Below are 25,638 nucleotides of genomic sequence, written 5' to 3'. Positions count from 1 at the left end.
AAAACTCAAAGAGTCAGAGACTCAAATAGTGAGTGACTCACAGAATCCGAGACTCATAGAGTCAGAGACAAAAAGAGTCAGACTGAAAGACGTCAACTGGAAAAATCCAGAAGGAACATTTTATTTTGAAAGGGTTACAGTGTTTAAAGATGATTATTGATCAGTCAATGTCTGATTGTTCACTTGTGACGTTGTGTTTTGTGTTAAATCCATAAATCACATCTGTCATGAGAACATAAACAAAAACAAACACACAAACAAATAAAATATGAAGTTTTTTTCTGAATTTTGAATGAATTTGTGTAAACGTTTGTTTGGTTTAATAAAAGTTCAAACAACAAATCATGAATCATCATCATTTCACTGAGTGACCTGCAGGTGTCAGCAGAGAGCTGAACTGAGGGACGACCAGGTGCATGCTGGGAAACTGAGTTTCCACACCCACAGAACGTGTTGGATCTCACCTGTGTTAGTTACACAAATCAAATGATCCTTTGATCAAATCAATGTAGGAAACAGTTTAGCTTTTGCAACAGGAAGTTTGATCACAGAGAGACTTGTCCAGCAGGGGGCGACATGATGACGTGTGGCAGCAGCTTCATCTTCATCCACTGAATCTTCTTCTTCTTTATTGTGACATTTTCCTCCAGAGCAAGAAACGCTTAGCACTCTGCACTGTGTTCTGTCACACACACACGCACACGCACACACACACACACACGCACACGCACACACACACATATGTTGGACATTCATGACTTGAGGGGGGACATTGCATTGACTTGCATTCATTTTCTGGAGACTTACTCTAACCTTAACCACAATTACTACTGGCCTAATCCTAATCCTAAACTCAACCTAACCTTAAAACACATCTTCACCTTAAAATGTAGTCATTTACATTGTGGGGACTTGATTTTTGTCCCCACAAGGAAGACAAGTCCCCATAATGTGACTGTGTAAACAGTTTTAGGTCCCCACAACATTAGTAATACCCGCACACAGTCACATACACACACCCCCACACGCACACACACACAGACACACACACACACACACACATCCATTTATTTGGGATGTTTTTCCTCTTGTGCTGAATTGAATCTGAATAATCTAGAATAATCTATCGTAGATTAATGAATACCTGCATGAGCATGGCCACGGTCATTGGCCCCACCCCTCCTGGAACAGGTGTGATGAATCCCGCTCTCTGATTGGCTGAAGCAAAGTGGACGTCTCCAACCACACGTTTACCACTCGCTTTTGTCTCATCTGTGACAGAGGTCAGAGGTCAATTATAGTGTGTGTGAGTGTGTGTGAGTGTGTGAGTGTGTGTGAGTGTGTACCTGGTACATGGTTAATCCCACAGTCTATGACCACAGCTCCTTCTTTAATCCACTCTCCTCTGACCATCTCTGCTCTTCCTGCTCCAACCACCAGGATGTCAGCCCTGCTCACCTGGACACACAGGAAACACTTCATCACCATCATCAACACCATCATCACCATCATCATCATCATCACCATCACCATCATCAACACCATCATCATCATCATCACCATCATCAACACCATCACCATCATCATCATCATCACCATGACCATGACCATGACCATGACCATCATCATCATCACCATCACCATCACCATCATCATCATCACCATCACCATCACCATCATCAACACCATCATCACCATCATCATCATCATCACCTGTTCAGGTAGATCAGGTGTCTTTGAGTGACAGGTGGTAACAGTAGCATGTTTCCATAGCAACAGGTCATGCATTGGAGCGCCAACAATTTTACTGCGACCAATCACAACTGCATGTTTTCCCTCCACAGTCATACCTGCACAGGAACAGGAAGTCACAGGTGAGAGCATCATGGTTGTGTGTGCGTGTGTGGCATGCATGTGTGCGTGCGTGTGTGTGTGTGTGTGTGTGTGTGTGACCTGTCTGTCTGATGAGCTCCATGCAGCCGTTCGGAGTGCAGGGAATAAAACAGTCGTTCAGGTCACCTCGAGATAACTTCCCTGCATTAATACAACTCAGACTGCACACACACACACACACAGACACAGAGTCTTCGTTAAAGGTCAAAGGTCATCAGTGCCCATGTTTGCAGACGACTCACCCGTCCACGTCCTTGTCTGGAGACACAGAGTTGGTGATGAGTTCAGTGTTGATCTGGTTCACAGAGTCCAGAGGGAGCTGGACGATGAGACCGTGGACAGACTCGTCCTCGTTGATGGACAAGATGCTCTGCAAGACCTGGAACCAGGAAGCATGCTCGTCACCAATTTAGATTCAAAACCCTGGAACATGAATGTTTAACTTCAGGATTAAACCCCGGAACATGAATGTCTGATGTCGGGAAAGTGCGTTGTCTCTGACGTACGTCGTCTTGTGTCGCCGTCCTCGGGAGCCTCACATGTTTTGCGTCGATTCCGATCTGCAGACAAGAAAAAGGTGTTAGAGAGTGTGCTCACTACTGCCTCTGATGGGTGCAGAGGGAAGTGCAGTCACCTCGGCAGCAGCCTTCAGTTTGGTGCTGATGTAGAGGTTGGAGTCGTCTCGATGTCCCACCTGAAACACACATGGTGATGAAGATCAGGTCCGGTTCAGGTCTGATAAGGATCTCGGTTTGATTTAGGGTTCTGCTCTGGCTTCAGGTTCAGGGTTCAGGTCTAGTCCTTGTAACTTGTCACCAGAGGTGGACTCACCTGTAGAACCAGAAGACTGGGTCTGAATCCTGAGACTTCAGTCCTCATCTTGTCCACCTCTGTCCTCAGCCTCTCCCTAACCAACCTGCACACAGGACCAAGGTCCACAATGGACACAGTCTCCACAGGACAAGCATGGACAACCTGGGACAAGCATGGACAACCTGGGAGGTGGACTCACTTGGACGTCTTGTTGCCAGAGATGATGGTTGCCATGGAGCGGCTGCTTCCTTGGCAACCAGAGACCCCAACACGTAGGAAGTGGGTGATCGAGGACAACATAACTGAGACAGAGAGACAGAGAGACAGACAGAGAGAGAGAGAGAGAGAGACAGACACAGAGAGAGAGATTTTTAAAACAGTAATCCCACCAATTGCATTATATGGTGGTGAAATTTGGGGTCAATTAACAAAGCAGGACAAACATCAAATTGAAACCTTCCACACTGAATTCTGCAAATACATTCTTAGAATCCAGAGAATCCAAAAACACCAAATAATGCATGCAGAGCTGGACTGGACCAGGTCCCGCTCCTTATTGACATCCCGAAAAGAGCCATCTCATTCTATAAACACCTCCAAACTAGTGACCCCGCCTCATACCACCAAAATATCATCCAATGCCCATAACATTAAACTAAAGTCAACTAACATCAATACACATCATTATTATTATTATGTTAGGAAGCATTTGGCTCCTACACTGAGGAGGACCCCGACTCCACAGGCCGACACAGACAGACCTGGCAACCAAGAGAGGACAGACAGAGGTGACAGACGTGCACTTCCTACTACACTGCCACACATACAAAGACTTGAGAGACTCGTTTTTCACCAAAATCTGCAGCAATACATGGAATTTAAAAGCAGCATTATAAAATGCACCATGCTAGCACCATGCTAGCACCATGCTAGCACCACAATCTGTGTCAGTGACTGAGGGACAGCAGAGCAGCTGCTCTCTGTGTTTATATTGTATATAGTGAGTGTATGAACAATGTTGATAAATATATAAATGTAAGATGTACGTTACCATGACGATAAAGACCCTTTTGATTTGATTTGATTTGAGAGAGACTGGCAGACAGACAGACAGACAGACAGACTGACTGACAGACTGACATAGAGAGACAGACATAGACAGACAGCGAGCGAGAGATAGACATAGACATAGACATAGACAGACAGACATAGAGAGACAGACAGACAGACAGACAGACAGACATAGACAGACATAGACAGACAGACAGACAGACAGAAAGACAGACAGACATAGAGAGACAAACAGACATACATAGACAGACAGACATAGACAGACAGACAGACAGACAAACAGACAGACAAAGACAGACAGACAAACAGACAGACATAGACAGACACACAGACAGACAGACATAGACAGACAAACAGACAGACAGACAGACATAGAGAGACAGACAGACAGACAGACAGACAGACAGACATAGAGAGACAAACAGACAGACATAGACAGACAAACAGACAGACATAGACAGACAAACAGACAGACAGACATAGACAGACAAACAGACAGACGGACATAGACAGACAGACAGACTGAGAGCGAGAGATAGAGAGAGACATAGACAGACAGACATAGAGAGACTGAGAGCGAGCGATAGAGAGAGACATAGACTGACAGACATAGAAAGACAGACAGACAGAGAGCGAGAGATAGACATAGACATAGACAGACAGATATAGAGAGACAGACAGACAGACAGACAGACATAGACAGACATGGAGAGACAGACAGACAGACAAACAGACAGACAGACATAGAGAGACAAACAGACAGACATAGACAGACAGACATAGACAGACAGACAAACAGACAGACATAGACAGACAGACAAACAGACAAACAAACAAACAAACAGACAGACATAAACAGACAGACATAGAGAGACAGACAGACAGACATAGACAGACATAGAGAGACAGACAGACAGACAAACAGACAGACAGACATAGACAGACATAGAGAGACAGACAGACAGAGACGTTATTATTTACATATTTTTCATCTGTACGTTAAAATAAATTTCTAATTCAAATAAATACAGAAAACTTTGCACCAGGACAGAGTAACACACACACACCTACACATACCTGGGACTTGTTCAGTGAGACAGGTGTCTGTGTGGACAGGTGCAGGGACAGACTGACTTCAGAGACACAGGGACACGTCACACATACTCAATGTGTGTGTGTGTGTGTGTGTGTGTGTGTGTGTGTTTCTGCTCTGAACTGAGTCAAACCAGACTGATAATGGAGGGTTAAAGGTCAGTCTGCGATAAACTGCAGGAGGAGGGACGTCCTACACTTCCCGAGCAACCAATCAGGTTCCACGAGGAGGAGGAGGAGAGATATTTAAGTTCCTGGGAAATGGAATCCACAAAACACTTGTTTTGTGGATTATAGGTATATATGTATACATATACATATACATATATATGTATATGTATATATACATGTCTAATATTTAAATTAACATATTTACACATTTACATAGATACATATATGTAAATGTGTAAATATGTACATTTAAATATTAGACGACGATAACCCAAGTTAACACAAAATGCAAGTGCGTTGTCATTTTAAGTGATGATTTTATTAATTATGGGGAAAAAACTATCCAAACCTACGTGGCCCCATGTGAAAAAGTAATTGCCCCCCTTGTAAAATCATCAGGTCACTATGATTAGTCACATTTTTTGGAAAATCTTACACCCAGGCCTGATTACTGCCAGACCTATTGAATCAAGAGACCACTTAAAAAGAACTTGTCAGACAAAGTGAAGTCGGCCAAAAGATCCCAAAAAAGGAAAACATCATGCCGCGATCTAAAGAAATTCAGATTCAGACAGGCAGACGTGCACTTCCTACTACACTGCCACACATACAACGACTTGAGAGACTCGTTTTTCCCCAAAATCTGTGTTACTCCTGGTGTAACCCGGTTAAGAATCCTTACTAAAATAAATAATGAAGAATTCATGGTTTAAAAAAAGTTCATACTTAAAAGTGTATTAAAAATGTAAAAGGAATAGTTCATAATGGTTAAAATAGTTTGATAAAAGAGTAAGGTCTAATAAATAAGATTGAAATGACACAAATGTACATGGTTGAATATTTTATTTTATTTTGAAGAAACTCGTAGGGAGAGAGGAAGTACTGATTAAGAAGAAGTGTGATCCTGGTCATTGATTTGATTAAGGTGTGATTGACAGGTTCAGACCGGAGGTGAGCGAGTGGAGAGTGTGTGGTTTTTAAAAAGAACTTGAAAGAGCGAGAGGGAGAGAGGGACGACGACGTGAGGGCACAACGGAGACGCATGGTGCGAGTGTGACCTTTTATAGATTTAATAATTAAAGTGTGTAGTTTTCAGTGTCTAAGAGACTGTCTCCTCGACACTCGGTACCCGACATTGGAGCTACTGTTGTTGGGAGTACAGTTTGAGAAGTTTCAATGCAGGACTTCTGCCGAAGCTTCACAGTTTTTAGCTTAGCCCAGCGACTGAGCTAACTCGGAGCGTGTTGTTAGCATTCGCTTTCAAAGCGAACGGATTTAGCATAAGGACTCGGCTCGGACGCTGGCAGTGTGTGTGTGTGTGTGAGACTCGTCGTCGTTGGACAACGTCCCGGGCTGCGAGGGTGGCTCCATCTCTGTTCCCCGGTTTGTCTTCAGTCTACCTGTAGTGTCGTCTGCTAGACTCCGACCGAGTAAACGGCCGTTGTTTGGATTGGAGGTAACACTTTCCCTTTACTGTTCCTGGATCATTCAGAGTAGTTGGATTTCTGCGCACTCAGAAGTCACCATATCAGGGGTTATTTTGGGGTTATTTTGTTTGCCGGCTGTGTGTATGTGTGTGTGAGTGTGGGCCCACTGAGTTGTGTTTGAGTTTATTAATGAAAGTTACTGAAATCTAAATATTTAGGGGTTTGAATGTAATTTGAGTAATTTGAAAGTATTTTTGCATACGTTCAGTTGAAGTGTTTTGTTCAAATACATTTAAAACTTGAATTAAATAATTGATTTGTTTATTTTTCCTAAAAAAAGTCTTGTGATATTTCCTCAAAGTCACCATATTTCATGTTTTAGGATACAGACAGTTAGGTAAAAACATTTTATTCATAGTTATATGTTAAAAAGGTGAATTCATCTAGGTGTATCAGTTGAGTGTGTATTAAAAAACGAAATCCAAATAACTTACTTAAAAATGAGGGTTAAAATACGGTAAATGAACCCAGAAGCCTTAGTATGAAACAAAATAAGACAAACAAAACAATATACAGTCAGTGTAGCAGCTTAATTAAGTAGATCAAAGGTTGTCACAATGTATGGGAACAAGCTGAAGAACTGGTGTCGAGGTGAGAACTTGGAAGAGAGCCAAGCCTTGCTGACCATCGTCCCTGAGAATACAGAAATAACAGAAATAGAAGAGACATTGCAAACTGTAAAATGTTTGGGACGAGTACGAGTGAGAGGAAGAATGCTAAGTGAAACTGGAAAGGACGTACTAGTGCTTTGTGAGTGCAGAGAAAAAATAACTAATGCAAATGTTCCATCTGAAGTGTTGAGCTTGGATGAAAAAACAGAATGGCCAATTTTCACTGTTGCTGAAAGTGCAGGTTCTGATGGAGATTTCAACCTTAAACTTAATGCCCTACTACAGGCAGAAGGAAAGTCTATGCCTCCATGTGCAAGCTTTACTGACTCCACAGCCAGTTCACCTACTGAAGCCATTCTTCTTGCCATTGGTGACCTGTTCGATAAATCAGCTAAGCCATCAGTGGAAAGTGGAGGATACCATCGGCTGCGGATCTTCTCAGGAACTGTACCTACTCCGGCTGGAGAGGAACAATTCGACCACTGGTTGGAGCAAGCTTACCTGATGGTAGAAGAGAGTGAGGGTTCTGCAAAAGATAAGAGAAGGAGAATAATGGAAAGTTTAAAGGGGCCAGCCTTAGAGGTGATAAAAGCAGTGCGCCTGTCTGATCCTGATGTTTCCCCTGACAAGTGCTTAGAGGCTCTTGAAAATGTCTTTGGACTAGCAGAGTCAGGAGATGACCTGTATTTCGCATTCAGAATGTAGCAGCAGCAAGCTGGTGAGAAATTATCTGATTTCTTCAGGAGATTGGAGCGTTGCCTGGCCAAAGTGATACAAAGAGGTGGCCTCGCTCCCAGGGCCATGGATGGTACACGGCTTGAGCAGCTTCTTAGAGGTGCAGTAAATGCTGACTTGATGTTAATTCAGCTCCAACTGAGAGAGAGGAGGGCCAACCCCCCAACCTTCCTCGAGCTCCTGAAAGAAATTCGAAACAGAAGAGAGAGTATGAAGCTTCCAGAGCAAAGCTAAATCACTCAGTGTATACAGTTCATACCAAACTTCAAGAAGAAAGCAAACACTCAGAGATACAGAGTTTGAGAGCTGACATTAAAGAAGTAAAAACAATGTTTGCAGCACTCTCTACACAAGATGAATTGACACAAAATGAAAATCAGCAGACTAATTTGAAAAAAACTCCAGAGACTAATGTGGATCCAGAGGTGGCAGCTTTGAGGAAACAAGTAAAACACTTACAGCAGAAAGTGAACTCAAGATTGCCTCGTCCATCTACAGCTTCACCTACAGTTATGACTGTAAACACTCCACACAGACAAGGGGCTGAAGTAGAGGAACGTTTCTGTTACCGCTGTGGTGAAATTGGACACATGGCAGGAAAGTGCCAAAACCCTGAGAACCAACACAAAGTGATCCAGAAGCTCGTTCAAGCTCTAAAAAGGGCCAAGACCAACAGCTCTCCACCTACTGGTGGTGCCACCTCACAAGGAACTAATTGCACTGTGAGAAAGAGTGCAGTGGACAGGCTTGATCCAGTAGGCATACCAGAGGGTTTAATAGGGCCACCATCTTTGGAGCCTCTGAAAGTGAATGGACATTTGTATAACGCTTTACTTGATAGCGGTTCTCGGGTTAGCATCGTCTTTGAATCATGGTACCGGAAATATCTGGCTGATACGTCTATTCACCCAGTGAGCAAACTCAACATTTGGGGTTTAAGCGACACCAACTACCCCTACCTTGGCTATGTGGTGGTGGACATCGAGTTCCCAAAGAAAGTAGCAGGAACACCCACCCACCCGAACAACCACGGTCCTGGCCCTTGTTTGTCCTGATCCACCTGGTACCGATCAGACACCTGTGATTCTAGGGACAAATACCAAGGCTAATCTGTCCAAGCGACTAGCTCAGCTACGTGAAGATGAGGTTGGAGTGACTGTAGCCCACACCTTTTGAATTCAGAACACTTGCCCTGTAAGAGGAAAAGAAAAAATCATGGACTGGTCAAAAGAAGAAGATGATGAGGAAGTAGGTTATGTACAGTTGGAGGGTCCAAGCTCACTTACACTGGCTGCAGGCAGCAGTGGTAAAGTAGTCTGTAAAGTTGTGCTTGGAAAGTCACTACCAAATGATAGCCGGATGGTTGAAGCCTCCAGTACAGCTACTCTCCCATCTGGTATCTTGCTGCAACCTATGGCGATACCAAGTAATGCTGTGGACATTAATCGACTCACCGTTCTGGTTTAAAATGAGTCGCAGAAGGAAGTGACAATTCCAGTAGGTGCTGTCTTGGGTCATATGTGTGTCACTGATGTAGTTACCACAATGTCAAAACAAGAATCAGCAGCTGAGGAATTTGATACCAGTATGATCAACTTTGGTGAGTCGCCTGTCCCGGAGGGATGGAAAGTAAGGCTCTGGCAAAAGCTGTTGGAGAGAGCCGATGTATTTTTCCTTCATGAACTGGATGTGGGACTCGCCAAAGAAGTGGAGCATACAATCCGCCTGGCTGACTCACGACCCTTTCACGAACGCTCCAGGCGCATTGCTCCAGTGGATACCGACGATGTGTGGCGTCATATTCAGAAGCTATTAGCAGCAGGCATCATCAAAGAGTCCAGAAGTCCATACGCATCGCCCATAGTTGTTGTTAGAAAAAAAAATGGGGATGTAAGGATGTGCATCGACTACCGTACGCTCAATAGCCGTACTGTTCCAGATCAATACACCACCCCACGTATTGATGAGGCTCTTGACTGTCTCTCAGGTAGCCAATGGTTTTCCGTCCTGGACTTGAGGAGTGGCTATTATCAAATAGCCATGAAAGAAGAGGACAAGGAAAAGACTGCTGGGTTTTATCAGTTTGAAAGTATGCCTCAGGGCATAACAGGAGCGCCTGCGACTTTTCAGAGGCTTATGGAGAAAGCCGTCGGGGATATGAACATGCTCCAAGTATTAGTCTACCTTGATGACTTGATTATTTTTGGAAAGACCCTGGCAGAACATGAGGAGAGACTCGTGAGAGTTCTTGACAGACTCAGAGAAGTAGGACTCAAGGTTTCGCTTGACAAATGTCAGTTTTGTCAAACAAAGGTCAAGTATGTGGGTCATATAGTGACCGCTCAGGGTGTTGCAGCTGACCCTGCAAAAGTTGAAGCTGTGACCACTTGGCCCAAACCTTACAACCTCAAGACCCTACGCTCCTTTGTGGGTTTTTGTGGGTATTATCAACGATTCATCCACAACTACTCCTCCATCGTCCGCCCCTTGACTGACCTCACCAGAGGTTATGGCCCTGGGAAAAAGCCCACAAAAAGGGAAAATAATGTCTATCTGGATGAGAGAGAACCATTTGGATACAGGTGGGATGAGTCATGCACTGAAGCCTTTGAGAAGATAAAAGACTGTCTGACAAACGCTCCAGTTTTAGCCTTTGCTGATCCTGGCAAACCATATACGCTGCATGTGGATGCTAGCCTCTCGGGGCTTGGAGCTGTTTTGTATCAAGAACACCCGGAAGGGCTGAGGCCAGTCTCTTTTCACGAGCCGAAAACTGAGCTCTTCCGAAAAGAATTATGCCATCCACCAGTTGGAGTTCCTGTCGCTCAAATGGGCAGTTGTCAAAAAATTTCACGATTTTCTTTATGGAGCCCGTTTTACGGTGTGTACTGACAACAAACCCTCTAACTTATGTCCTTTCCTCAGCGAAGCTCACGCTACAGGGCATCGGTGGTTGTCAGATTTGTCAGTGTATGATTTTTGACATCATCTATAGACCTGGCAAAAATAACATTGATGCTGATTTGTTGTCCCGCATGGAGCCAGGGGAAGAGGAAATGGAGTGGCAGAGCATCTCTCAGGCTGGAGTCAAGTCAATTTGCCAGCAAATCGGCGTGCTTGGCTCATCTGCAGACTCTCCTAAGTATGCTGAGCAGCTTGGAGCGACACCTGATTGCATCCCTGATGTGTATGCATTCCCCACACATCTTCAGCTGAACTCGCTGGAACAAATGTCCAGACAGGACTTGATGGCAGTCCAAGTTCAAGATCCTTTGATAGAAACTACTATACAAGCTTTGAAGTGTGGAAAGTGGCCAGACCACCCTGAGTTGCTGCCTATGAAACGAGAGATGGGGAAGCTGGTTCATGACTCAGGGATTACTCCATCGGGTGAGCACAAGTCATACAGGAGAAAAGACGCATCAGCTAGTGCTACCTGCTAAGTTCAAGGCTGTGGTACTTAAGTCAATGCATGATGACCTAGGCCATTTAGGAGTCGAGAGAGTTACTGATATGATCAGGAGCCGGTTCTTCTGGCCAAAGATGTCAACTGAGGTCGAGCAGTATGTGAGAAACTGTGGAGAGTGCAAGAGGAGTGAGCAATGTGCTTGTCATAACCGACCATTTTACAAGGTATGCCCAGGCTTTTCCCACGCAAAACCAAAAAGCCCTCACAGTTGCGAAGGTCTAGGTAGAAAAGTTTTTTGTGCATTATGGCTTGCCATCCCGGATACATTCCGATCAAGGCAGAGACTTTGAGTCTCGACTCATTAAAGAGCTGCTGAAGATACTGGGCATACGCAAGTCACGGACCACTCCGTATCACCCACAGGGTGATCCCCAACCCGAGCGGTTCAATCGAACGCTGCTGTCCATGTTGGCCACGCTTAACCAGGAAAAGAAACGGCGATGGAGTCAGCATGTGGTACATCTGGTACATGCATATAACAGCACTAAGACCTATGGCACGGGATATTCCCCATATTTTTTGATGTTTGGACGTGAGGCCAAACTTCCCTTGGATGTATGTTTTGGGACATGTCCAAATGGAAAGGGTGACCAACCACACTCTTCATATGTCGCCAAACTGAAAGAGAACCTACAGGAAGCCTACAAACTGGCTACAGAGGCCTCTAATAAAAGGCACCAGCGAAACAAAAGAGCTTATGACAAGAGGCTCCGTTTTCACAATCTAGAACCTGGTGAACGAGTATTGCTGAAGAATCTTGGATTAAAGGGCAAACACAAATTGGAGAATCGCTGGTATGATGTTCCTTATGTGGTGGTGGATAAGATGCTGAACTTGCCCGTCTACAGAGTGAAGCCAGTGGATGGGAAAGGAAAGTTTAAAAGTTTGCATAGAGATAATCTCCTCCCTATAGGAGATCTTGTGAGGATCCCGGTGTTGGACAACACAGAGTATGTGCCAAAGAGAGCAGCCACACAAAGTTGTGCCTTCAACAGACGCAAAAGAAGCATCACAGATCACACTATACCAAGGGAGCCTAATACATCAACGGACTCTTCTGATCTGGAGTGTGAATGGCCGACTAGACCCTACAGGAAGTTTGTGGAAAAGATCATTCAAAGGAGGGGAAGACACAGTGCTGATGGATCAGAGCACTTGGAAGCCACCTGTCCTTCAGATGGACGTCACTCCGAGAGAGGTGACTCACTTGTAAATCATGGTCAAGGTGTTGCTCTTGAGACGGATTCTTAGCCAGAGCCCATCTCCAGTGAAGATGCACAACCTCAGTCGAGCTGTTCTAATGTACATTTGACATCAAAGTCAACTAGCCCAAAAAGATCATTAAAACCAGTGATGAGACTTAGCTATGATGAGCCGGTAAAGCAAAAGATCAGCCTATTACCATCGTGCATAGAGGTGTAACTATAAAAATAGGTAAGCATTAATACGGGTCTATGTAAACCCATTCTTAATGTTTCTGAGTAGACACAGTAAAGTTTAAATTCTACCAATATGATGAGGACATCAGATATTTAAAGGGGGGAGGGTGTAACCCGGTTAAGAATCCTTACTAAAATAAATAATGAAGAATTCATGGTTTAAAAAAAGTTCATATTTGGTTAAAAGTGTATTAAAAATGTAAAAGGAATAGTTCATAAAGGTTAAAATAGTCTAATGGTCTAATAAATAAGATTAAAATGACACAAATGTACATGGTTGAATATTTTATTTTATTTTGAAGAAACTCGTAGGGAGAGAGGAAGTACTGATTAAGAAGAAGTGTGATCCTGGTCATTGATTTGATTAAGGTGTGATTGACAGGTTCAGACCGGAGGTGAGCGAGTGGAGAGTGTGTGGTTTTTAAAAAGAACTTGACAGAGCGAGAGGGAGAGAGGGACGACGACGTGAGGGCACAACGGAGACGCATGGTGCGAGTGTGACCTTTTATAGATTTAATAATTTAAGTGTGTAGTTTTCAGTGTCTAAGAGACTGTCTGCTCGGCACTCGGAACCCGGACATTGGAGCTACTGTTGTTGGGAGTACAGTTCGAGAAGTTTCAATGCAGGACTTCTGCCGAAGCTGCACAGTTTTTAGCTTAGCCTAGCGACTGAGCTAACTCGGAGTGTGTTGTTAGCATTCGCTATCAAAGCGAACGGATTTAGCCGCGAGGAGTTAAACCAGCTTCTGATATCGGCTGTGCCTTGTGGTCTCAACGCGGGAGCATAAGGACTCGGCTCGGACGCTGGCAGTGTGTGTGTGTGTGTGTGAGACTCGTCGTCGTTGAACAATGTCCCAGGCTGCGAGGGTGGCTCCATCTCTGTTCCCCGGTTTGTCTTCAGTCTACCTGTAGTGTCGTCTGCTAGACTCAGACCGAGTAAACGGCCGTTGTTTGGATTGGAGGTAACACTTTCCCTTTACTGTTCCTGGATCATTCAGAGTAGTTGGATTTCCGTGCACTCAGAAGTCACCATATCAGGGGTTATTTTGGGGTTATTTTGTTTGCCGGCTGTGTGTATGTGTGTGTGAGTGTGGGCCCACTGAGTTGTGTTTGAGTTTATCAATGAAAGTTACTGAAATCTAAATATTTAGGGGTTTGAATGTAATTTGAGTAATTTGAAAGTATTTTTGCATACGTTCAGTTGAAGTGTTTTGTTCGAATACATTTAAAACTTGAATTAAATAATTGATTTGTTTATTTTTCCTAAAAAAAAGTCTTGTGATATTTCCTCAAAGTCACCATAGTTCATGTGTTAGGATACGGACAGTTAGGTAAAAACATTTTATTCAAAGTTCTATGGCAAAAAGGGGAATTCATCTAGGTTTGATCAGTTGAGTGTGTATTAAAAAACGAAATCCAAATAACTTACTTAAAAATTAGGGTTAAAATACGGTAAATGAACCCAGAAGCTTGCCCTTAGTATGAGGTCTATTGAGGGGAGTGCTACACTGGTCCAAAGTTTTCTGTATTTATTTGAATTAGAAATGTATTTTAATGTACAGATGAAAAATATGTAAATAATGTCTCTGTCTGTCTGTCTATGTCTGAGGTCAGGGTGGAGGAGGTCAGGGTGGTGGAGGTCAGAGTGGAGGAGGTCAGGGTGGAGGAGGTCAGAGTGGAGGAGGTCAGGGTGGAGGTCAGGGTGGAGGAGGTCAGAGTGGAGGTCAGGGTGGTGGAGGAGGTCAGGGAGGTGTGTGTGTGTTTCTATCCTGATCCTGAACTGAAAACAAAAGAAAAAAGAAAATATGTTGAAACAAACTTTTATTCTTCGTTTATTTTCACAATGATCAAAGTTAAAAAAAAAACAATCTGAGGTTTTAAAGGGGCCAGAACAAGGAGGCAGGACTTTCACTCATCCAGATACCTTCAGGTTTGACCCTGGTTAACTGATGGTGAACCTGTAAACGTCTCCTGACCTGGTTCAATTTGCGATAACTTCTGACCAATCAGAACATTTTACTCTGAAGATCTAACGCTTTCTTCAACTAAAAACAACAAAGAGACAAAAACAGACGAAGCGGCGCATGCTAACTCTTTGGTTTACATGGTGAATGACGAGCCGTTGTCGCTGGATTCGTCAACCGAGCGGTGAGTGGACACGAAGACCTCGGAGGTGACCCTGGAGAAACGGCGCGGGGCAATGTAGCGTTTCCCCAGACACCACAGGTCCTGGAAGATCCTTCTGAAGTGGTTCCTGAACCTCACGCCCACAAAGGCATACAGCACCGGGTTGATGCAGCAGTGCAGGTAGGCCACAGTCCGCGCCACCGTCTTGGCCACCTGCAGGGCGTCGGACTCTTCACACGTCCGCTGCCAGAACATTTCGACGGTGTCATAAAACAAGGCAACGTTGTAGGGCAGGTGGCAGGCAATGAACACCACCACCACGGCCAGCACCACTCGCACCGCTTTGTGGCGCTGGAAGTTTCTGGCTCTCAGCAGCGTGACAATGACAGCGGCGTAGCAGACAGTCATGATGAGCAGCGGCAGGAAGAAGCCCACGGCCAGCTGCGTGCTCGGGACGGCCACCTTGATGGTCCAGGCCTCCGCGTCGTTCACAAACTTGAATTCACAGACATGCTGTGGCGACTTGAAGGTCTGATTCCCCTCCTCTTCCTCGTCCAAGAAGGCATCGCGGGTGTGGCTGGGCTCGTACCAGTCGTAGAAGAAGAAGGTGGGGAAGGACAGCGTGAAGGCAAAGGTCCAGACCACGGCGCAGATGACGCGACTGTAGGGCAGCGAGCGGAGTCTGAAACTGCGGCGAGCCTTGACGATGGCGACGTAGCGGTCGGCACTGATGCAGGCGATCAGCAGCATGCCACTGTACAGGTTCACACTGTAGCAGCTGCGCAGCAACTTGCATGCCGCCCGCCCCATGGACCACGATGACAACTCGTTGTAGACGATGAGGGGCAGTGCCGCCACAAAGAGCAGGTCTGCGACAGCCACGTTGAGCAGGTACACGTCGGTCATGGACTTGGTTCTCTTGTAGAAGGCGTAGGTGATGATCACCAGGCTGTTCCCTACAAAGCCCAGGATGCAGATGATGGGGTGGATGAACACTGCGATGAGCCGCTCCACCCCGTGGCTGTTCTGGAAAGAACAAGGTTCTACCAAGTCGTAGTCAGAATCGGTGTCGTTGTAGAGGAAATCCGATTGGTTGGATGCGACGGCGTCCCATAAAGCCATGGTTTGGTTTGACAGGCTGTAACAGAGACAGAAGTTACTTTGAGACCATGTGACTCCACATCATCAGTCCTGTACTAAGAACCTTGAAGTAATACTTTAAGGTTGTCTTAAAACTGTATACATATAGATGTATACATATATATGTATATAGTTGTGTGCAAAAGTGTTTGCCCCCTTCCTGATTTCTTGTTTGTCACACTTAAATGTGTCAGATTATCAAACAAATTTAAATATTAGACAAAGACAACCAAAGTTAACACAAAATTCAGTTTTTAAGTGATGATTTTATTTATTATGGGGAAAAAACTATCCAAACCTACATGGCCCCATGTGAAAAAGTAATTGCCCCCCTTGTAAAATCATCAGGTCACTGTGGTTATTCACATTTTTTGGAAAATTGAAAAAAGAAAAAAGCGCAGCAACGACTCATCTAAGAGGTCACAAAAGAACCCAGAACAACATCTTAAGAACTGCAGGCCTCACTTGCCTCAGTTAAGGTCAGTGTTCATGACTCATGACCATAAGAAAGAGACTGGGCAAAAATGGTCTGCATGGCAGAGTTCCAAGATGAAAACCACTGTTGGGCAAAAAGAACATTAAGGCTTGTCTTTTCATAAAAAGAACATCATACCAACAGTCAAATATGGTGGTGGTAGTGTGATGGTGTGGGGCTGTTTTGCTGCTTCAGGATCTGGAAGACTTTGATAAATGGAACCATGAATTCTGCTGTCTACCAAAAAATCCTGAAGGAGAATGTGCGGCCATCTGTTCGTGACCTCAGGCAGAAGCGAACTTGGGTTCTGCAGCAGGACAATAATCCGAAGCCACCAGCAAGTCCACTTCTGAATGGCTAAAGAAAAGCAAAATGAAGACTTTGGAGTGACCTAGTCAAAGTCCTGGATCCTAGATGCTGTGGCATGACTTTAAAAAGGCGGTTCATGCCCGAAAACCCTCTAATGTGGCTGAATTACAACAATTCTGCAAAGATGAGTGGGCCACAATTCCTCCACAGCGTTGTAAAAGATTAATTGCAAGTTATCACAAATGCTTGATTGCAGTTGTTGCTGCAAACGGCAGTTCAAATAGTTATTAGGTTTATGGGCAAACACTTTTTCACACAGGGCCATGTAGGTTTACATTTTTTTTCCCTCCCTTAATAATAAAAACCGTCATTCAAAAAACGCATTGTGTTTACTTGTGTTGTCTTTGACTAATATTTAAATTTGTTTTATGATCTGAAACATTAAAGTGTGACAAACATGCAAAACAATAAGAAACTTTTGCAAACAACTGTACACATATAACTGTACATATATACGTACATATATGAATATATTCATATATATGAATATACATATACATACATAAGTATATATGTACATATACACATATATGTTCATATATATGTATATGTTTGAATGGTGCCACCTGTCATTCAAACAGTAGAACAAGGAAGTCACTGCCGTTCTAACTGAAGAGATCATACTTGTGTACTCAGAGTGTGTACTCTGAGAGTGTGTACTCCAGTCGTACTTCTCAATACATTATATTACATTACATGTCATTTAGCAGACGCTTTTATCCAAAGCGACTTACAATAAGTTCATTTAAACATTTGGGTACAAATAAGAGCTAGAAGTAAGTAAGAGCTTCAAGTAAGCTAAACTATAAAGTGCTAGCCATAAGTGCGATGTATAAGCAAGTGGTTTTTTGTTTGTTTTTTGTTTTTTTTTTACTTCTCAATACTCAAGTACATACTTGTGTACTTGAGTATTGAGAAAGGGCCCATGTCCATGTTTATGTTCCTGACCCCGCCCCCAGACCAATGCCTCCACTTCCTGTTCCTGTGCCACTTCAGATACATTGGAGTGTTTTCAGTTGTTTTCAGTGTCATCACAGACGACATGTTCCAGTTGTGGTTGAATCAAAGCGATAAACGAGTGAGCGTGAACGTGTGAGCGTCTGACACACGAGAGGAAGTTTGCAGAAAACCAGGTCAGAAACACGAGTGACCCAGTTGAGATGGAACGTCTCTGTAACTCACAAACATCAGGTTCCTCAAACACCTCTTGTTCCTGCTCTCTACTTCTGCTCGCTGGACACCACGAGGACAAAGTCCTGGTCCTCATGGTGTCCAGCAAGCACCTCCCACGTCTGATCACATGACCCACCACATAGCTGTTTATCTGTTTGTAAAACCAGTTCATGATTATTCTGATTAAATCTGATTAAACCTGATTATTCTGATTAAATCTGATTATTCTGATCAAACCTGATTAAACCTGATTATTCTGATTAAATCTGATTATTCTGATTAAATCTGATTAAACCTGATTATTCTGATTAAGCCTGATTAAACTCGATTATTCAGATTAAACCTGTATATTCTGATTAAACCTGATTATTCTGATTAAACCTGAATATTCTGATTAAATATTATTCGGATTAAACTTGATTAATCTGATTATTCTGATGAAATCTGATTAAACCTGATTATTCAGATTAAATCTGATTACTCTGATTAAATCTGATTATTCTGATTAAACATGATTATTCTGATTAAACCTGATTATTCTGATTAAACCAAGAATAAAATCTGGATTTATGAAGACGACTCAGATTTTTAAAAGACTTAGACTTCCTTTTATTGTCATTGCACAGAAAACACAGCAGTGAAAACTGGCAACGAAATTTCGTTAAGAAACCAACACCTAGCATTGAATTTTGTCACTTCTGAGTTTTGATGGGAAATGTCTTTTATCTTACTGTAAATGTCTATACATGTATCCAACTCTTCAGCCTAACTGTGATTAATAAAAAATAAATAAGTAAGTGTTTTTATGTATATAAATATATATGAAAGTAGTGTAAAAAGAAAAACAGGAATGGAAACTAAGCAGCAATATGAAAATAAAAAAGAAAAAAACAGTTAAATATTGCACAGATAGTGTCGGGGGGGGGGGGGGACTGCTAAATTGTTATTTGGAATTTAGCAGTCTGATGGCGGAAAGTAACAAGTACAAGAAACTAAAACAGAGTAAAGACACATAAAGCAGGACTCACAGAGGACGAGGACGATGCTGCTGCTGCTGGTTAAGGACGACTGATGGCACGCTGCTGATTATAGAGGAAGTGTGTGTGTGTGTGTGTGTGTGTGTGGAGACAGTAGAGGAGACAGAGGTGGAGACAGTAGAGGAGACAGAGGAGGAGACAGTAGAGGAGACAGGAGACAGTAGAGGACACAGAGGACATTAAGTTGATGTTTGTGTATAAATGAGAATCAAATCTTCTCTCAGTATAAAAAAAACATTTTATTTATAAGATTTCTAACAATGGACAGACTGAAGTCAATGGAGACACAGGTGCATGCTGAGACAGTCAGGACACGTCCTCCATGTAATCAGCTCCTTGACTGAAACTGAGCTGAGAGACACTGAGGTCCTGAGTGCTGTCCTCCAACTGTAACACAAACAAGTCAGTTCAGTCAGCTGATCAATCACTCACTCATTCACTCACTCAGTCAGTCAGCTGATCAATCACTCATTCACTCAGTCAGTCAGCTGATCAATCAATCCCTCACTCAGCTGATCAATCACTCACTCAGTCAGTCAGCTGATCAATCACTCATTCACTCAGTCAGTCAGCTGATCAATCAATCACTCACTCAGTCAGCTGATCAATCACTCACTCATTCACTCAGCTGATCAATCAATCCCTCACTCAGTCATCTGATCAATCAATGAATCAATCAATGCACAAGACCTGGTTGCTGCCGTCTGGTCCCTCGATGGAAACTTCCTCGATCTCTTCACCGATACTGAAGTCAGTTTTTGACAAATCTGAACGGTGACTGAGACACACACACACACACACACACACACACACACACACACAAAGATAAGAGCACACATTCTACATGTAGATATAGGTTTCACAGGTGAGGTCACAGGTCACAGGTCACAGGTCAGGTATGTGCAGTCTCACCTGTTGAAATCGTCGTCATATTCAACGTCGTCATCTGTGAAACAGAGTTAAACACAGTCACTTCCTGTTTACTGTGTATGTGTGTGTGTGTGTGTGTGTGTGTGCGCACGTGTGTTCAGATTTCATGTATACATCCATCTTCTACCACAGGGGGGCGCTATGCTAATGTCTGCTGACATAGGCAGAGAGGCGGAGTCACACCCTGGACAGAGTGAAACCAGGTTTTAGTTTTACCTAAACACAGAGATCCAGTTTTGTCGTTGAGGGCCTTGAGGTCTTTGACTCCCGTGTGTCTGCACTCTGACGCTCCTGTGAGGACGAGTCAGCATCAGCATCAGCATCAGCATCAGCATCCGTTGCTGCTTTGTTGCCATGGTTACGTTTGCGGCGCTGCAGTTCAAACTCACCATTCCTGCTGAGGCTCTGCTCTGACGTGCTGCGTCCTCCTCCAGGGGGCGCTGCCTCACTCTGGGACCCTGCAGGACTTTCTCTTAGTGCAGTAGACTCCGCCTTCCTGAGACAAAAAAATAATGACATTAACCAAACTAACACACTCAGATTTACTGTTCACACAACTGGATTCAAACTGGTCTGAACTGGACTCAAACTGGTCTGGACTGGACTGGTCTACGTTCCACCGGCTAAAGTTGTTTACGTCTATGATGCGACAGGTCAACAGGAAAACACCTTTGACAGCAGCAATATTGCCACCTGGTGTTGTGGAGGCAAACACAGACTGAAGTGTTGCTGAGCAGAAGAGTCAAATGTCTACAGCTGGAGCTCGAGTCAAGGTCCAGGTCATACTTCCTGTGTCCACATACTCATGCAGACGCTGCGAGGACAGACAAGAGGACCACTGCAGTTCTCTTCAGAGACCAGGACAAATGTCTGCTGCCGTCGTTTACATACCAACAAACGCACAATAATTAGGACACACTGAAATCATCAGGGCTGTAAAGTCCCGGTCAACTGGTCCATTTATGAGTCCATACGTTCTGGACAGACATCACAGACATCACAGTGCGGCAGCATTTTACTAAAATTGATGGCGATAAAAACAGTTATTATATCACAGCGTGACTAAAAACATATCATATAAACACGCGACGCTAACTTGTCTGTGTTATGTTTTGAGCACATGAACATATCGGAATTAGATTTTTTAGTCTAATCGTTGATTAGTTGTGTTACTGCAGGCGCAGCAGTCTGTGTCTCAGCTGTGTTATAGCTGAGACCAATATGAGGGGTCCTCACCAGCCATAGGTCTTCTGTGGTTTGGGCAGCGGGTCGTCAAAGAACGAGTCCCCGTCCTCGAGGTCGTCCTCCACCTCCAGGTCCAAGTCCAGATTCTCCTTCAGACCGAGACCTGGGGAGGACGACCTGTCGTCCTGCTGCTGCCTCACAGCCTCCTGTGTGACGATCACATCCAAGTGTTTACAAACACGCACGCACACAGAATGTGACTTAGATAAAGACACGATCATGTGACTTAGATATAGACGCGATCATGTGACGTAAAGACGCGATCATGTGACGTAGGTAAAGACGCGATCATGTGACGTAGATAAAGACGTGATCATGTGATGTAGATAGAAATGCGATCATGTGACGTAGATAGAAATGCGATCATGTGACGTAGATAGAAATGCGATCATGTGACGTAGATAAAGACGCGATCATGTGACGTTAAGACGCGATCATGTGACGTAGATAAAGACGCGATCATGTGACGTAGATAGAAATGCGATCATGTGACGTAGATAGAAATGCGATCATGTGACGTAGATAAAGACGCGATCATGTGACGTTAAGACGCGATCATGTGACGTAGATAAAGACGCGATCATGTGACGTAGATAGAAATGCGATCATGTGACGTAGATAAAGACGCGATCATGTGACGTAGATAAAGACGCGATCATGTGACGTAGATAAAGACGCGATCATGTGACATAGATGAAGACACGATCATGTGACTTGGATAGAGACGCGATCATGTGACTTAGATATAGACGCGATCATGTGACGTAGATAGAAATGAGATCATGTGACGTAGATAAAGACGCGATCATGTGACGTAGATAGAGATGCGATCATGTGACGTAGATAGAGATGCGATCATGTGACGTAGTTAAAGACGCGATCATGTGACTTAGATAGACGCGATCATGTGACGTAGATAGAGACGCGATCATGTGACGTAGATAGAGATGCGATCATGTGACGTAGATAGAGACGCGATCATGTGACGTAGATAAAGACGCGATCATGTGACATAGATGAAGACACGATCATGTGACTTGGATAGAGACGCGATCATGTGACTTAGATATAGATGCGATCATGTGATGTAGATAAAGACACGATCATATGACGTAGATAAAGAGGCGACCATGTGACGTATATAGAGACGCGATCATGTGACGTAGATAAAGACGCGATCATGTGATGTAGATAAAGACGCGATCATGTGACATAGATGAAGACGCGATCATGTGACTTAGATATAGATGCGATTATGTGATGTAGATAAAGACGCGACCATGTGACGTATATAGAGACGTGATCATGTGATGTAGAGACGCGATCATGTGACGTAGATAAAGACGCGATCATGTGGCCTAGAGGTCGTGGACTTAAAATGTAGTTGGTCATGTGACACAGGTGTCTAACAGACTGAATCACCATAATACCATAATATCAGACTTTTATTTTGAAAACACCTGAGACCAGAGCAGCGGAGAGAGAAAACAAATGCACCTTAATGACGGGTGGGAAGGTGACCTTCTCCTCAGGGGCGTGGCTAACACCAGAGTCCTGGATGACCTGAACAAAGACACGTCACAGGAACTAAGTGGTGACTCACGACCTTTCAAAATAAAATGAATCATTGCTCGTGGTCACTCACACACCTGACTGGTGCCCAGTTTGTTTCGCCCCCTCCTGACGAGCTCCAGCAATACAGGAGAGTTCCTATTCAACTGAGATTCTGACAGACCCAGATCTCTGCAGACCACTTCTCGGCTGTCCAGACCGTTCAGCTGCAGAACAGGACATGAACACACACACTTCAGAAAAACAGGACACATGTGCACACACACACACACACACACACACACACCTCACCATGTTGATTTCTGGCTGAAAGACGGCGAGGGTGAAGTCCAGGTTGAAAACCTGCAGGAAGTCCACGATGAGACTGGCCACCAGACGACCTGCAGCCACAGACAGGGTTCAGACAGCAGGGGAGCCCTGAACCCTGGCCCTGAACCCTGGCCCTGAACCCTGGCCCTGAACCTTGGCCCTGAACCCTGGCCCTGAACCCTGGCCCTGAACCCTGGCCCTGAACCTTGGCCCTGAACCCTGGCCCTGAACCCTGGCCCTGAACCCTGGCTTCTCTTCACAAAAACAAAAGTCATAACAAACCTCCTCCTAACTTGAATGACCCCCTCCTTGACAAACACGGCAGGAGAAACCAGTGTCACAGCTCCACCTTGTGGTTGTCCTCATGAATCACAGCTGAGAGAAACCTCATCAGGTCCCGGTTATTGTACTTATTTTAATTTTTACATAGAACAAACACGCACATAAAAACATATGAAGTGTCACAGAGTGCTTCCTGTCCATGGGTCAAAGGTCAGTGTGATTAAATGTCTCCACAGTAGGGGTGTGCGGTATACAACGCTTTTGGTAAGTTACACTATGTAAACCTAACATTTCATATTCAGAAAATTTGTCAAGTCCTTTTCTGTTTGTATTAAAAAAAGAAAACAAAAACAAATTTAAGGCCACCACATTAGTATTGTATTGTTCGTTGTTAGTATTGTTTAGCTGTGATTCCTCTGGGGACCGGATCAGAAAGGAAAAAAACTACAAATATCAGATTAGAATATTATTAAAAAATATGTACTCCTCCCAAAACTTACCAAAAAAAGTAATACGTGATATTATACCGTCACCGTTCAAAAGATGAAAAATACCGTGATATTCATTTTAGGTCATATCGCCCACCCCTACTCCACAGTGTGAAAATGAGAGGGTGAGTGAGTGAAGTGATGAGGAAACAGCAGGTGAAACACTCACCGTCTTCAGAGCTGAGACACGTCCTCAGGTTTTCATTGATCAGAGGACTTTTGTTCTGGGCACAGAAGAAGAAGAGCAGACGTCAACAAAGAACAGCTGACCAAACAGGAAACAGAAGAGCGAATGTCAACAAAGAACAGCTGATCAAACAGGAAAGAGAAGAAGAAGAGCGGACGTCAACAAAAAACAGCTGATCAAACAGGAAACAGAAGAAGAGTGGACGTCAACAAAGAACAGCTGACCAAACAGGAAACAGAAGAGCGAATGTCAAAAAAGAACAGCTGATCAAACAGGAAACAGAAGAAGAAGAGCGGACGTCAACAAAAAACAGCTGATCAAACAGGAAACAGAAGAAGAGTGGACGTCAACAAAGAACAGCTGATCAAACAGGACACAGAAGAAGAGTGGACGTCAACAAAGAACAGCTGATCAAACAGGAAACAGAAGAAGAAGAGCGGACGTCAACAAAGAACAGCTGATCAAACAGGAAACAGAAGAAGAAGAGCGGACGTCAACAAAGAACAGCTGATCAAACAGGAAACAAGAAGAAGAGCGGACGGCAACAAAGAACAGCTGATCGAACAGGAAACAGAAGAAGAAGAGCGGACGTCAACAAAGAACAGCTGATCAAACAGGAAACAGAAGAAGAGCGGGCGTCAACAAAGAACAGCTGATCAAACAGGAAACAGAAGAAGAAGAGCAGACATCAACAAAGAACAGCTGATCAAACAGGAAACAGAAGAAGAAGAGCAGACGGCAACAAAGAACAGCTAATCAAACAGGACACAGAAGAAGAGTGGACGTCAACAAAGAACAGCTGATCAAACAGGAAACAGAAGAAGAGTGGACGTCAACAAAGAACAGCTGATCAAACAGGAAACAGAAGAAGAGTGGAAGTCAACAAAGAACAGCTGATCAAACAGGAAACAGAAGAAGAAGCGCGGACGTCAACAAAGAACAGCTGATCAAACAGGAAACAGAAGAAGAGCAGACGTCAACAAAGAACAGCTGATCAAACAGGAAACAGAAGAAGAAGAGCAGACGTCAACAAAGAACAGCTGATCAAACAGGAAACAGTAAAAAAAAAAAAAGAGCTTCACCTCAACTTTATCCTGCTCCTCCATGGACAGGAACACCGCTGCCCTCAACTCTGCCTGCAGGAGCAAACACCACACTGCATCAGTCCCATCAGTCCTTTTAAAAGTTTAAATGTTCACCACGTAAATAAATCTTCTTTAATTCGGCTCCTTCTAGCACACAGCGGCTAGCGTGGCTAGCGCGGCTAGCACGGCCTGTAAAATGTCCCGGATGTGACGCGGTACCTTGAGCTTGTTGAGGACTCCGTTATTCTCCAGGTTCTGGATGAGAAGATCCCGCAGCTCCGTGTCGTCTTCTGTGGCAGACATGATGAAGATAAAGAGGAGGAGGAGGGGAGGGAGCTAAAGCTACTGAAGCTACTGACGTTACTGACGCTCCTGCTAGCTCGTGCTAGCTCCTGCCAACACAAACAAATACAGACGCTTCCTTCTTCTTCTTCTTCT

The 25,638-nt window shown here is 44.0% G+C and overlaps 3 protein-coding genes across 3 annotated transcripts; all 3 read right to left on the bottom strand.

The window, feature by feature from the left end:
• Positions 1-83: 83 nt before the first annotated feature.
• LOC131443420 (C-1-tetrahydrofolate synthase, cytoplasmic-like) lies at positions 84-4,965 on the bottom strand. The gene is made up of 11 exons (XM_058613040.1): positions 4,855-4,965; positions 2,906-3,008; positions 2,725-2,809; positions 2,528-2,587; positions 2,400-2,453; positions 2,136-2,272; positions 1,954-2,054; positions 1,714-1,850; positions 1,347-1,458; positions 1,145-1,272; positions 84-682 (listed from the first exon to the last, which is right to left on the bottom strand). The coding sequence occupies exons 2-11, from the start codon at positions 3,004-3,006 to the stop codon at positions 629-631; spliced, it is 969 nt and encodes a 322-aa protein (XP_058469023.1). The 5' UTR covers positions 3,007-3,008; positions 4,855-4,965; the 3' UTR covers positions 84-628.
• Positions 4,966-14,624: 9,659 nt separating this feature from the next.
• ccr6a (chemokine (C-C motif) receptor 6a) lies at positions 14,625-19,175 on the bottom strand. The gene is made up of 2 exons (XM_058613029.1): positions 19,094-19,175; positions 14,625-16,046 (listed from the first exon to the last, which is right to left on the bottom strand). The coding sequence occupies exon 2, from the start codon at positions 16,028-16,030 to the stop codon at positions 14,882-14,884; it is 1,149 nt and encodes a 382-aa protein (XP_058469012.1). The 5' UTR covers positions 16,031-16,046; positions 19,094-19,175; the 3' UTR covers positions 14,625-14,881.
• Positions 19,176-19,286: 111 nt separating this feature from the next.
• On the bottom strand, positions 19,287-25,631 carry cep43 (centrosomal protein 43). Its single transcript, XM_058613034.1, has 12 exons — positions 25,420-25,631; positions 25,198-25,251; positions 24,098-24,152; positions 23,141-23,229; positions 22,927-23,055; positions 22,775-22,840; positions 21,269-21,423; positions 20,422-20,528; positions 20,249-20,323; positions 20,015-20,048; positions 19,793-19,880; positions 19,287-19,489 (listed from the first exon to the last, which is right to left on the bottom strand). Exons 1-12 carry the CDS (start codon positions 25,501-25,503, stop codon positions 19,409-19,411), a joined length of 1,017 nt encoding a protein of 338 aa, XP_058469017.1. The 5' UTR covers positions 25,504-25,631; the 3' UTR covers positions 19,287-19,408.
• Positions 25,632-25,638: the final 7 nt, after the last annotated feature.

This window comes from Solea solea, chromosome 17, assembly GCF_958295425.1.
Source record: "Solea solea chromosome 17, fSolSol10.1, whole genome shotgun sequence".
NCBI lineage: Eukaryota > Metazoa > Chordata > Actinopteri > Pleuronectiformes > Soleidae > Solea > Solea solea.
The sequence above is the reverse complement of the archived record's forward strand: the minus strand, read 5'-3'. Positions and strand labels throughout refer to the sequence as shown.

Coding starts and splice junctions, on each gene's coding strand:
- LOC131443420 (XM_058613040.1), bottom strand. CDS start 3,006: ATGTTGTCCTCGATCACCCACTTCCTACGTGTTGGGGTCTCTGGTTGC. Junction 2,588..2,724: donor CCAGTCTTCTGGTTCTACAG/GTGAGTCCACCT, acceptor TGTGTGTTTCAG/GTGGGACATCGAGACGACTC. Junction 683..1,144: donor CCGTGGCCATGCTCATGCAG/GTATTCATTAAT, acceptor TGTGTGTGACAG/AACACAGTGCAGAGTGCTAA.
- ccr6a (XM_058613029.1), bottom strand. CDS start 16,030: ATGGCTTTATGGGACGCCGTCGCATCCAACCAATCGGATTTCCTCTAC.
- cep43 (XM_058613034.1), bottom strand. CDS start 25,503: ATGTCTGCCACAGAAGACGACACGGAGCTGCGGGATCTTCTCATCCAG. Junction 23,056..23,140: donor TTCAGCCAGAAATCAACATG/GTGAGGTGTGTG, acceptor CCTGTTCTGCAG/CTGAACGGTCTGGACAGCCG. Junction 20,324..20,421: donor GCAGAGCCTCAGCAGGAATG/GTGAGTTTGAAC, acceptor TCGTCCTCACAG/GAGCGTCAGAGTGCAGACAC.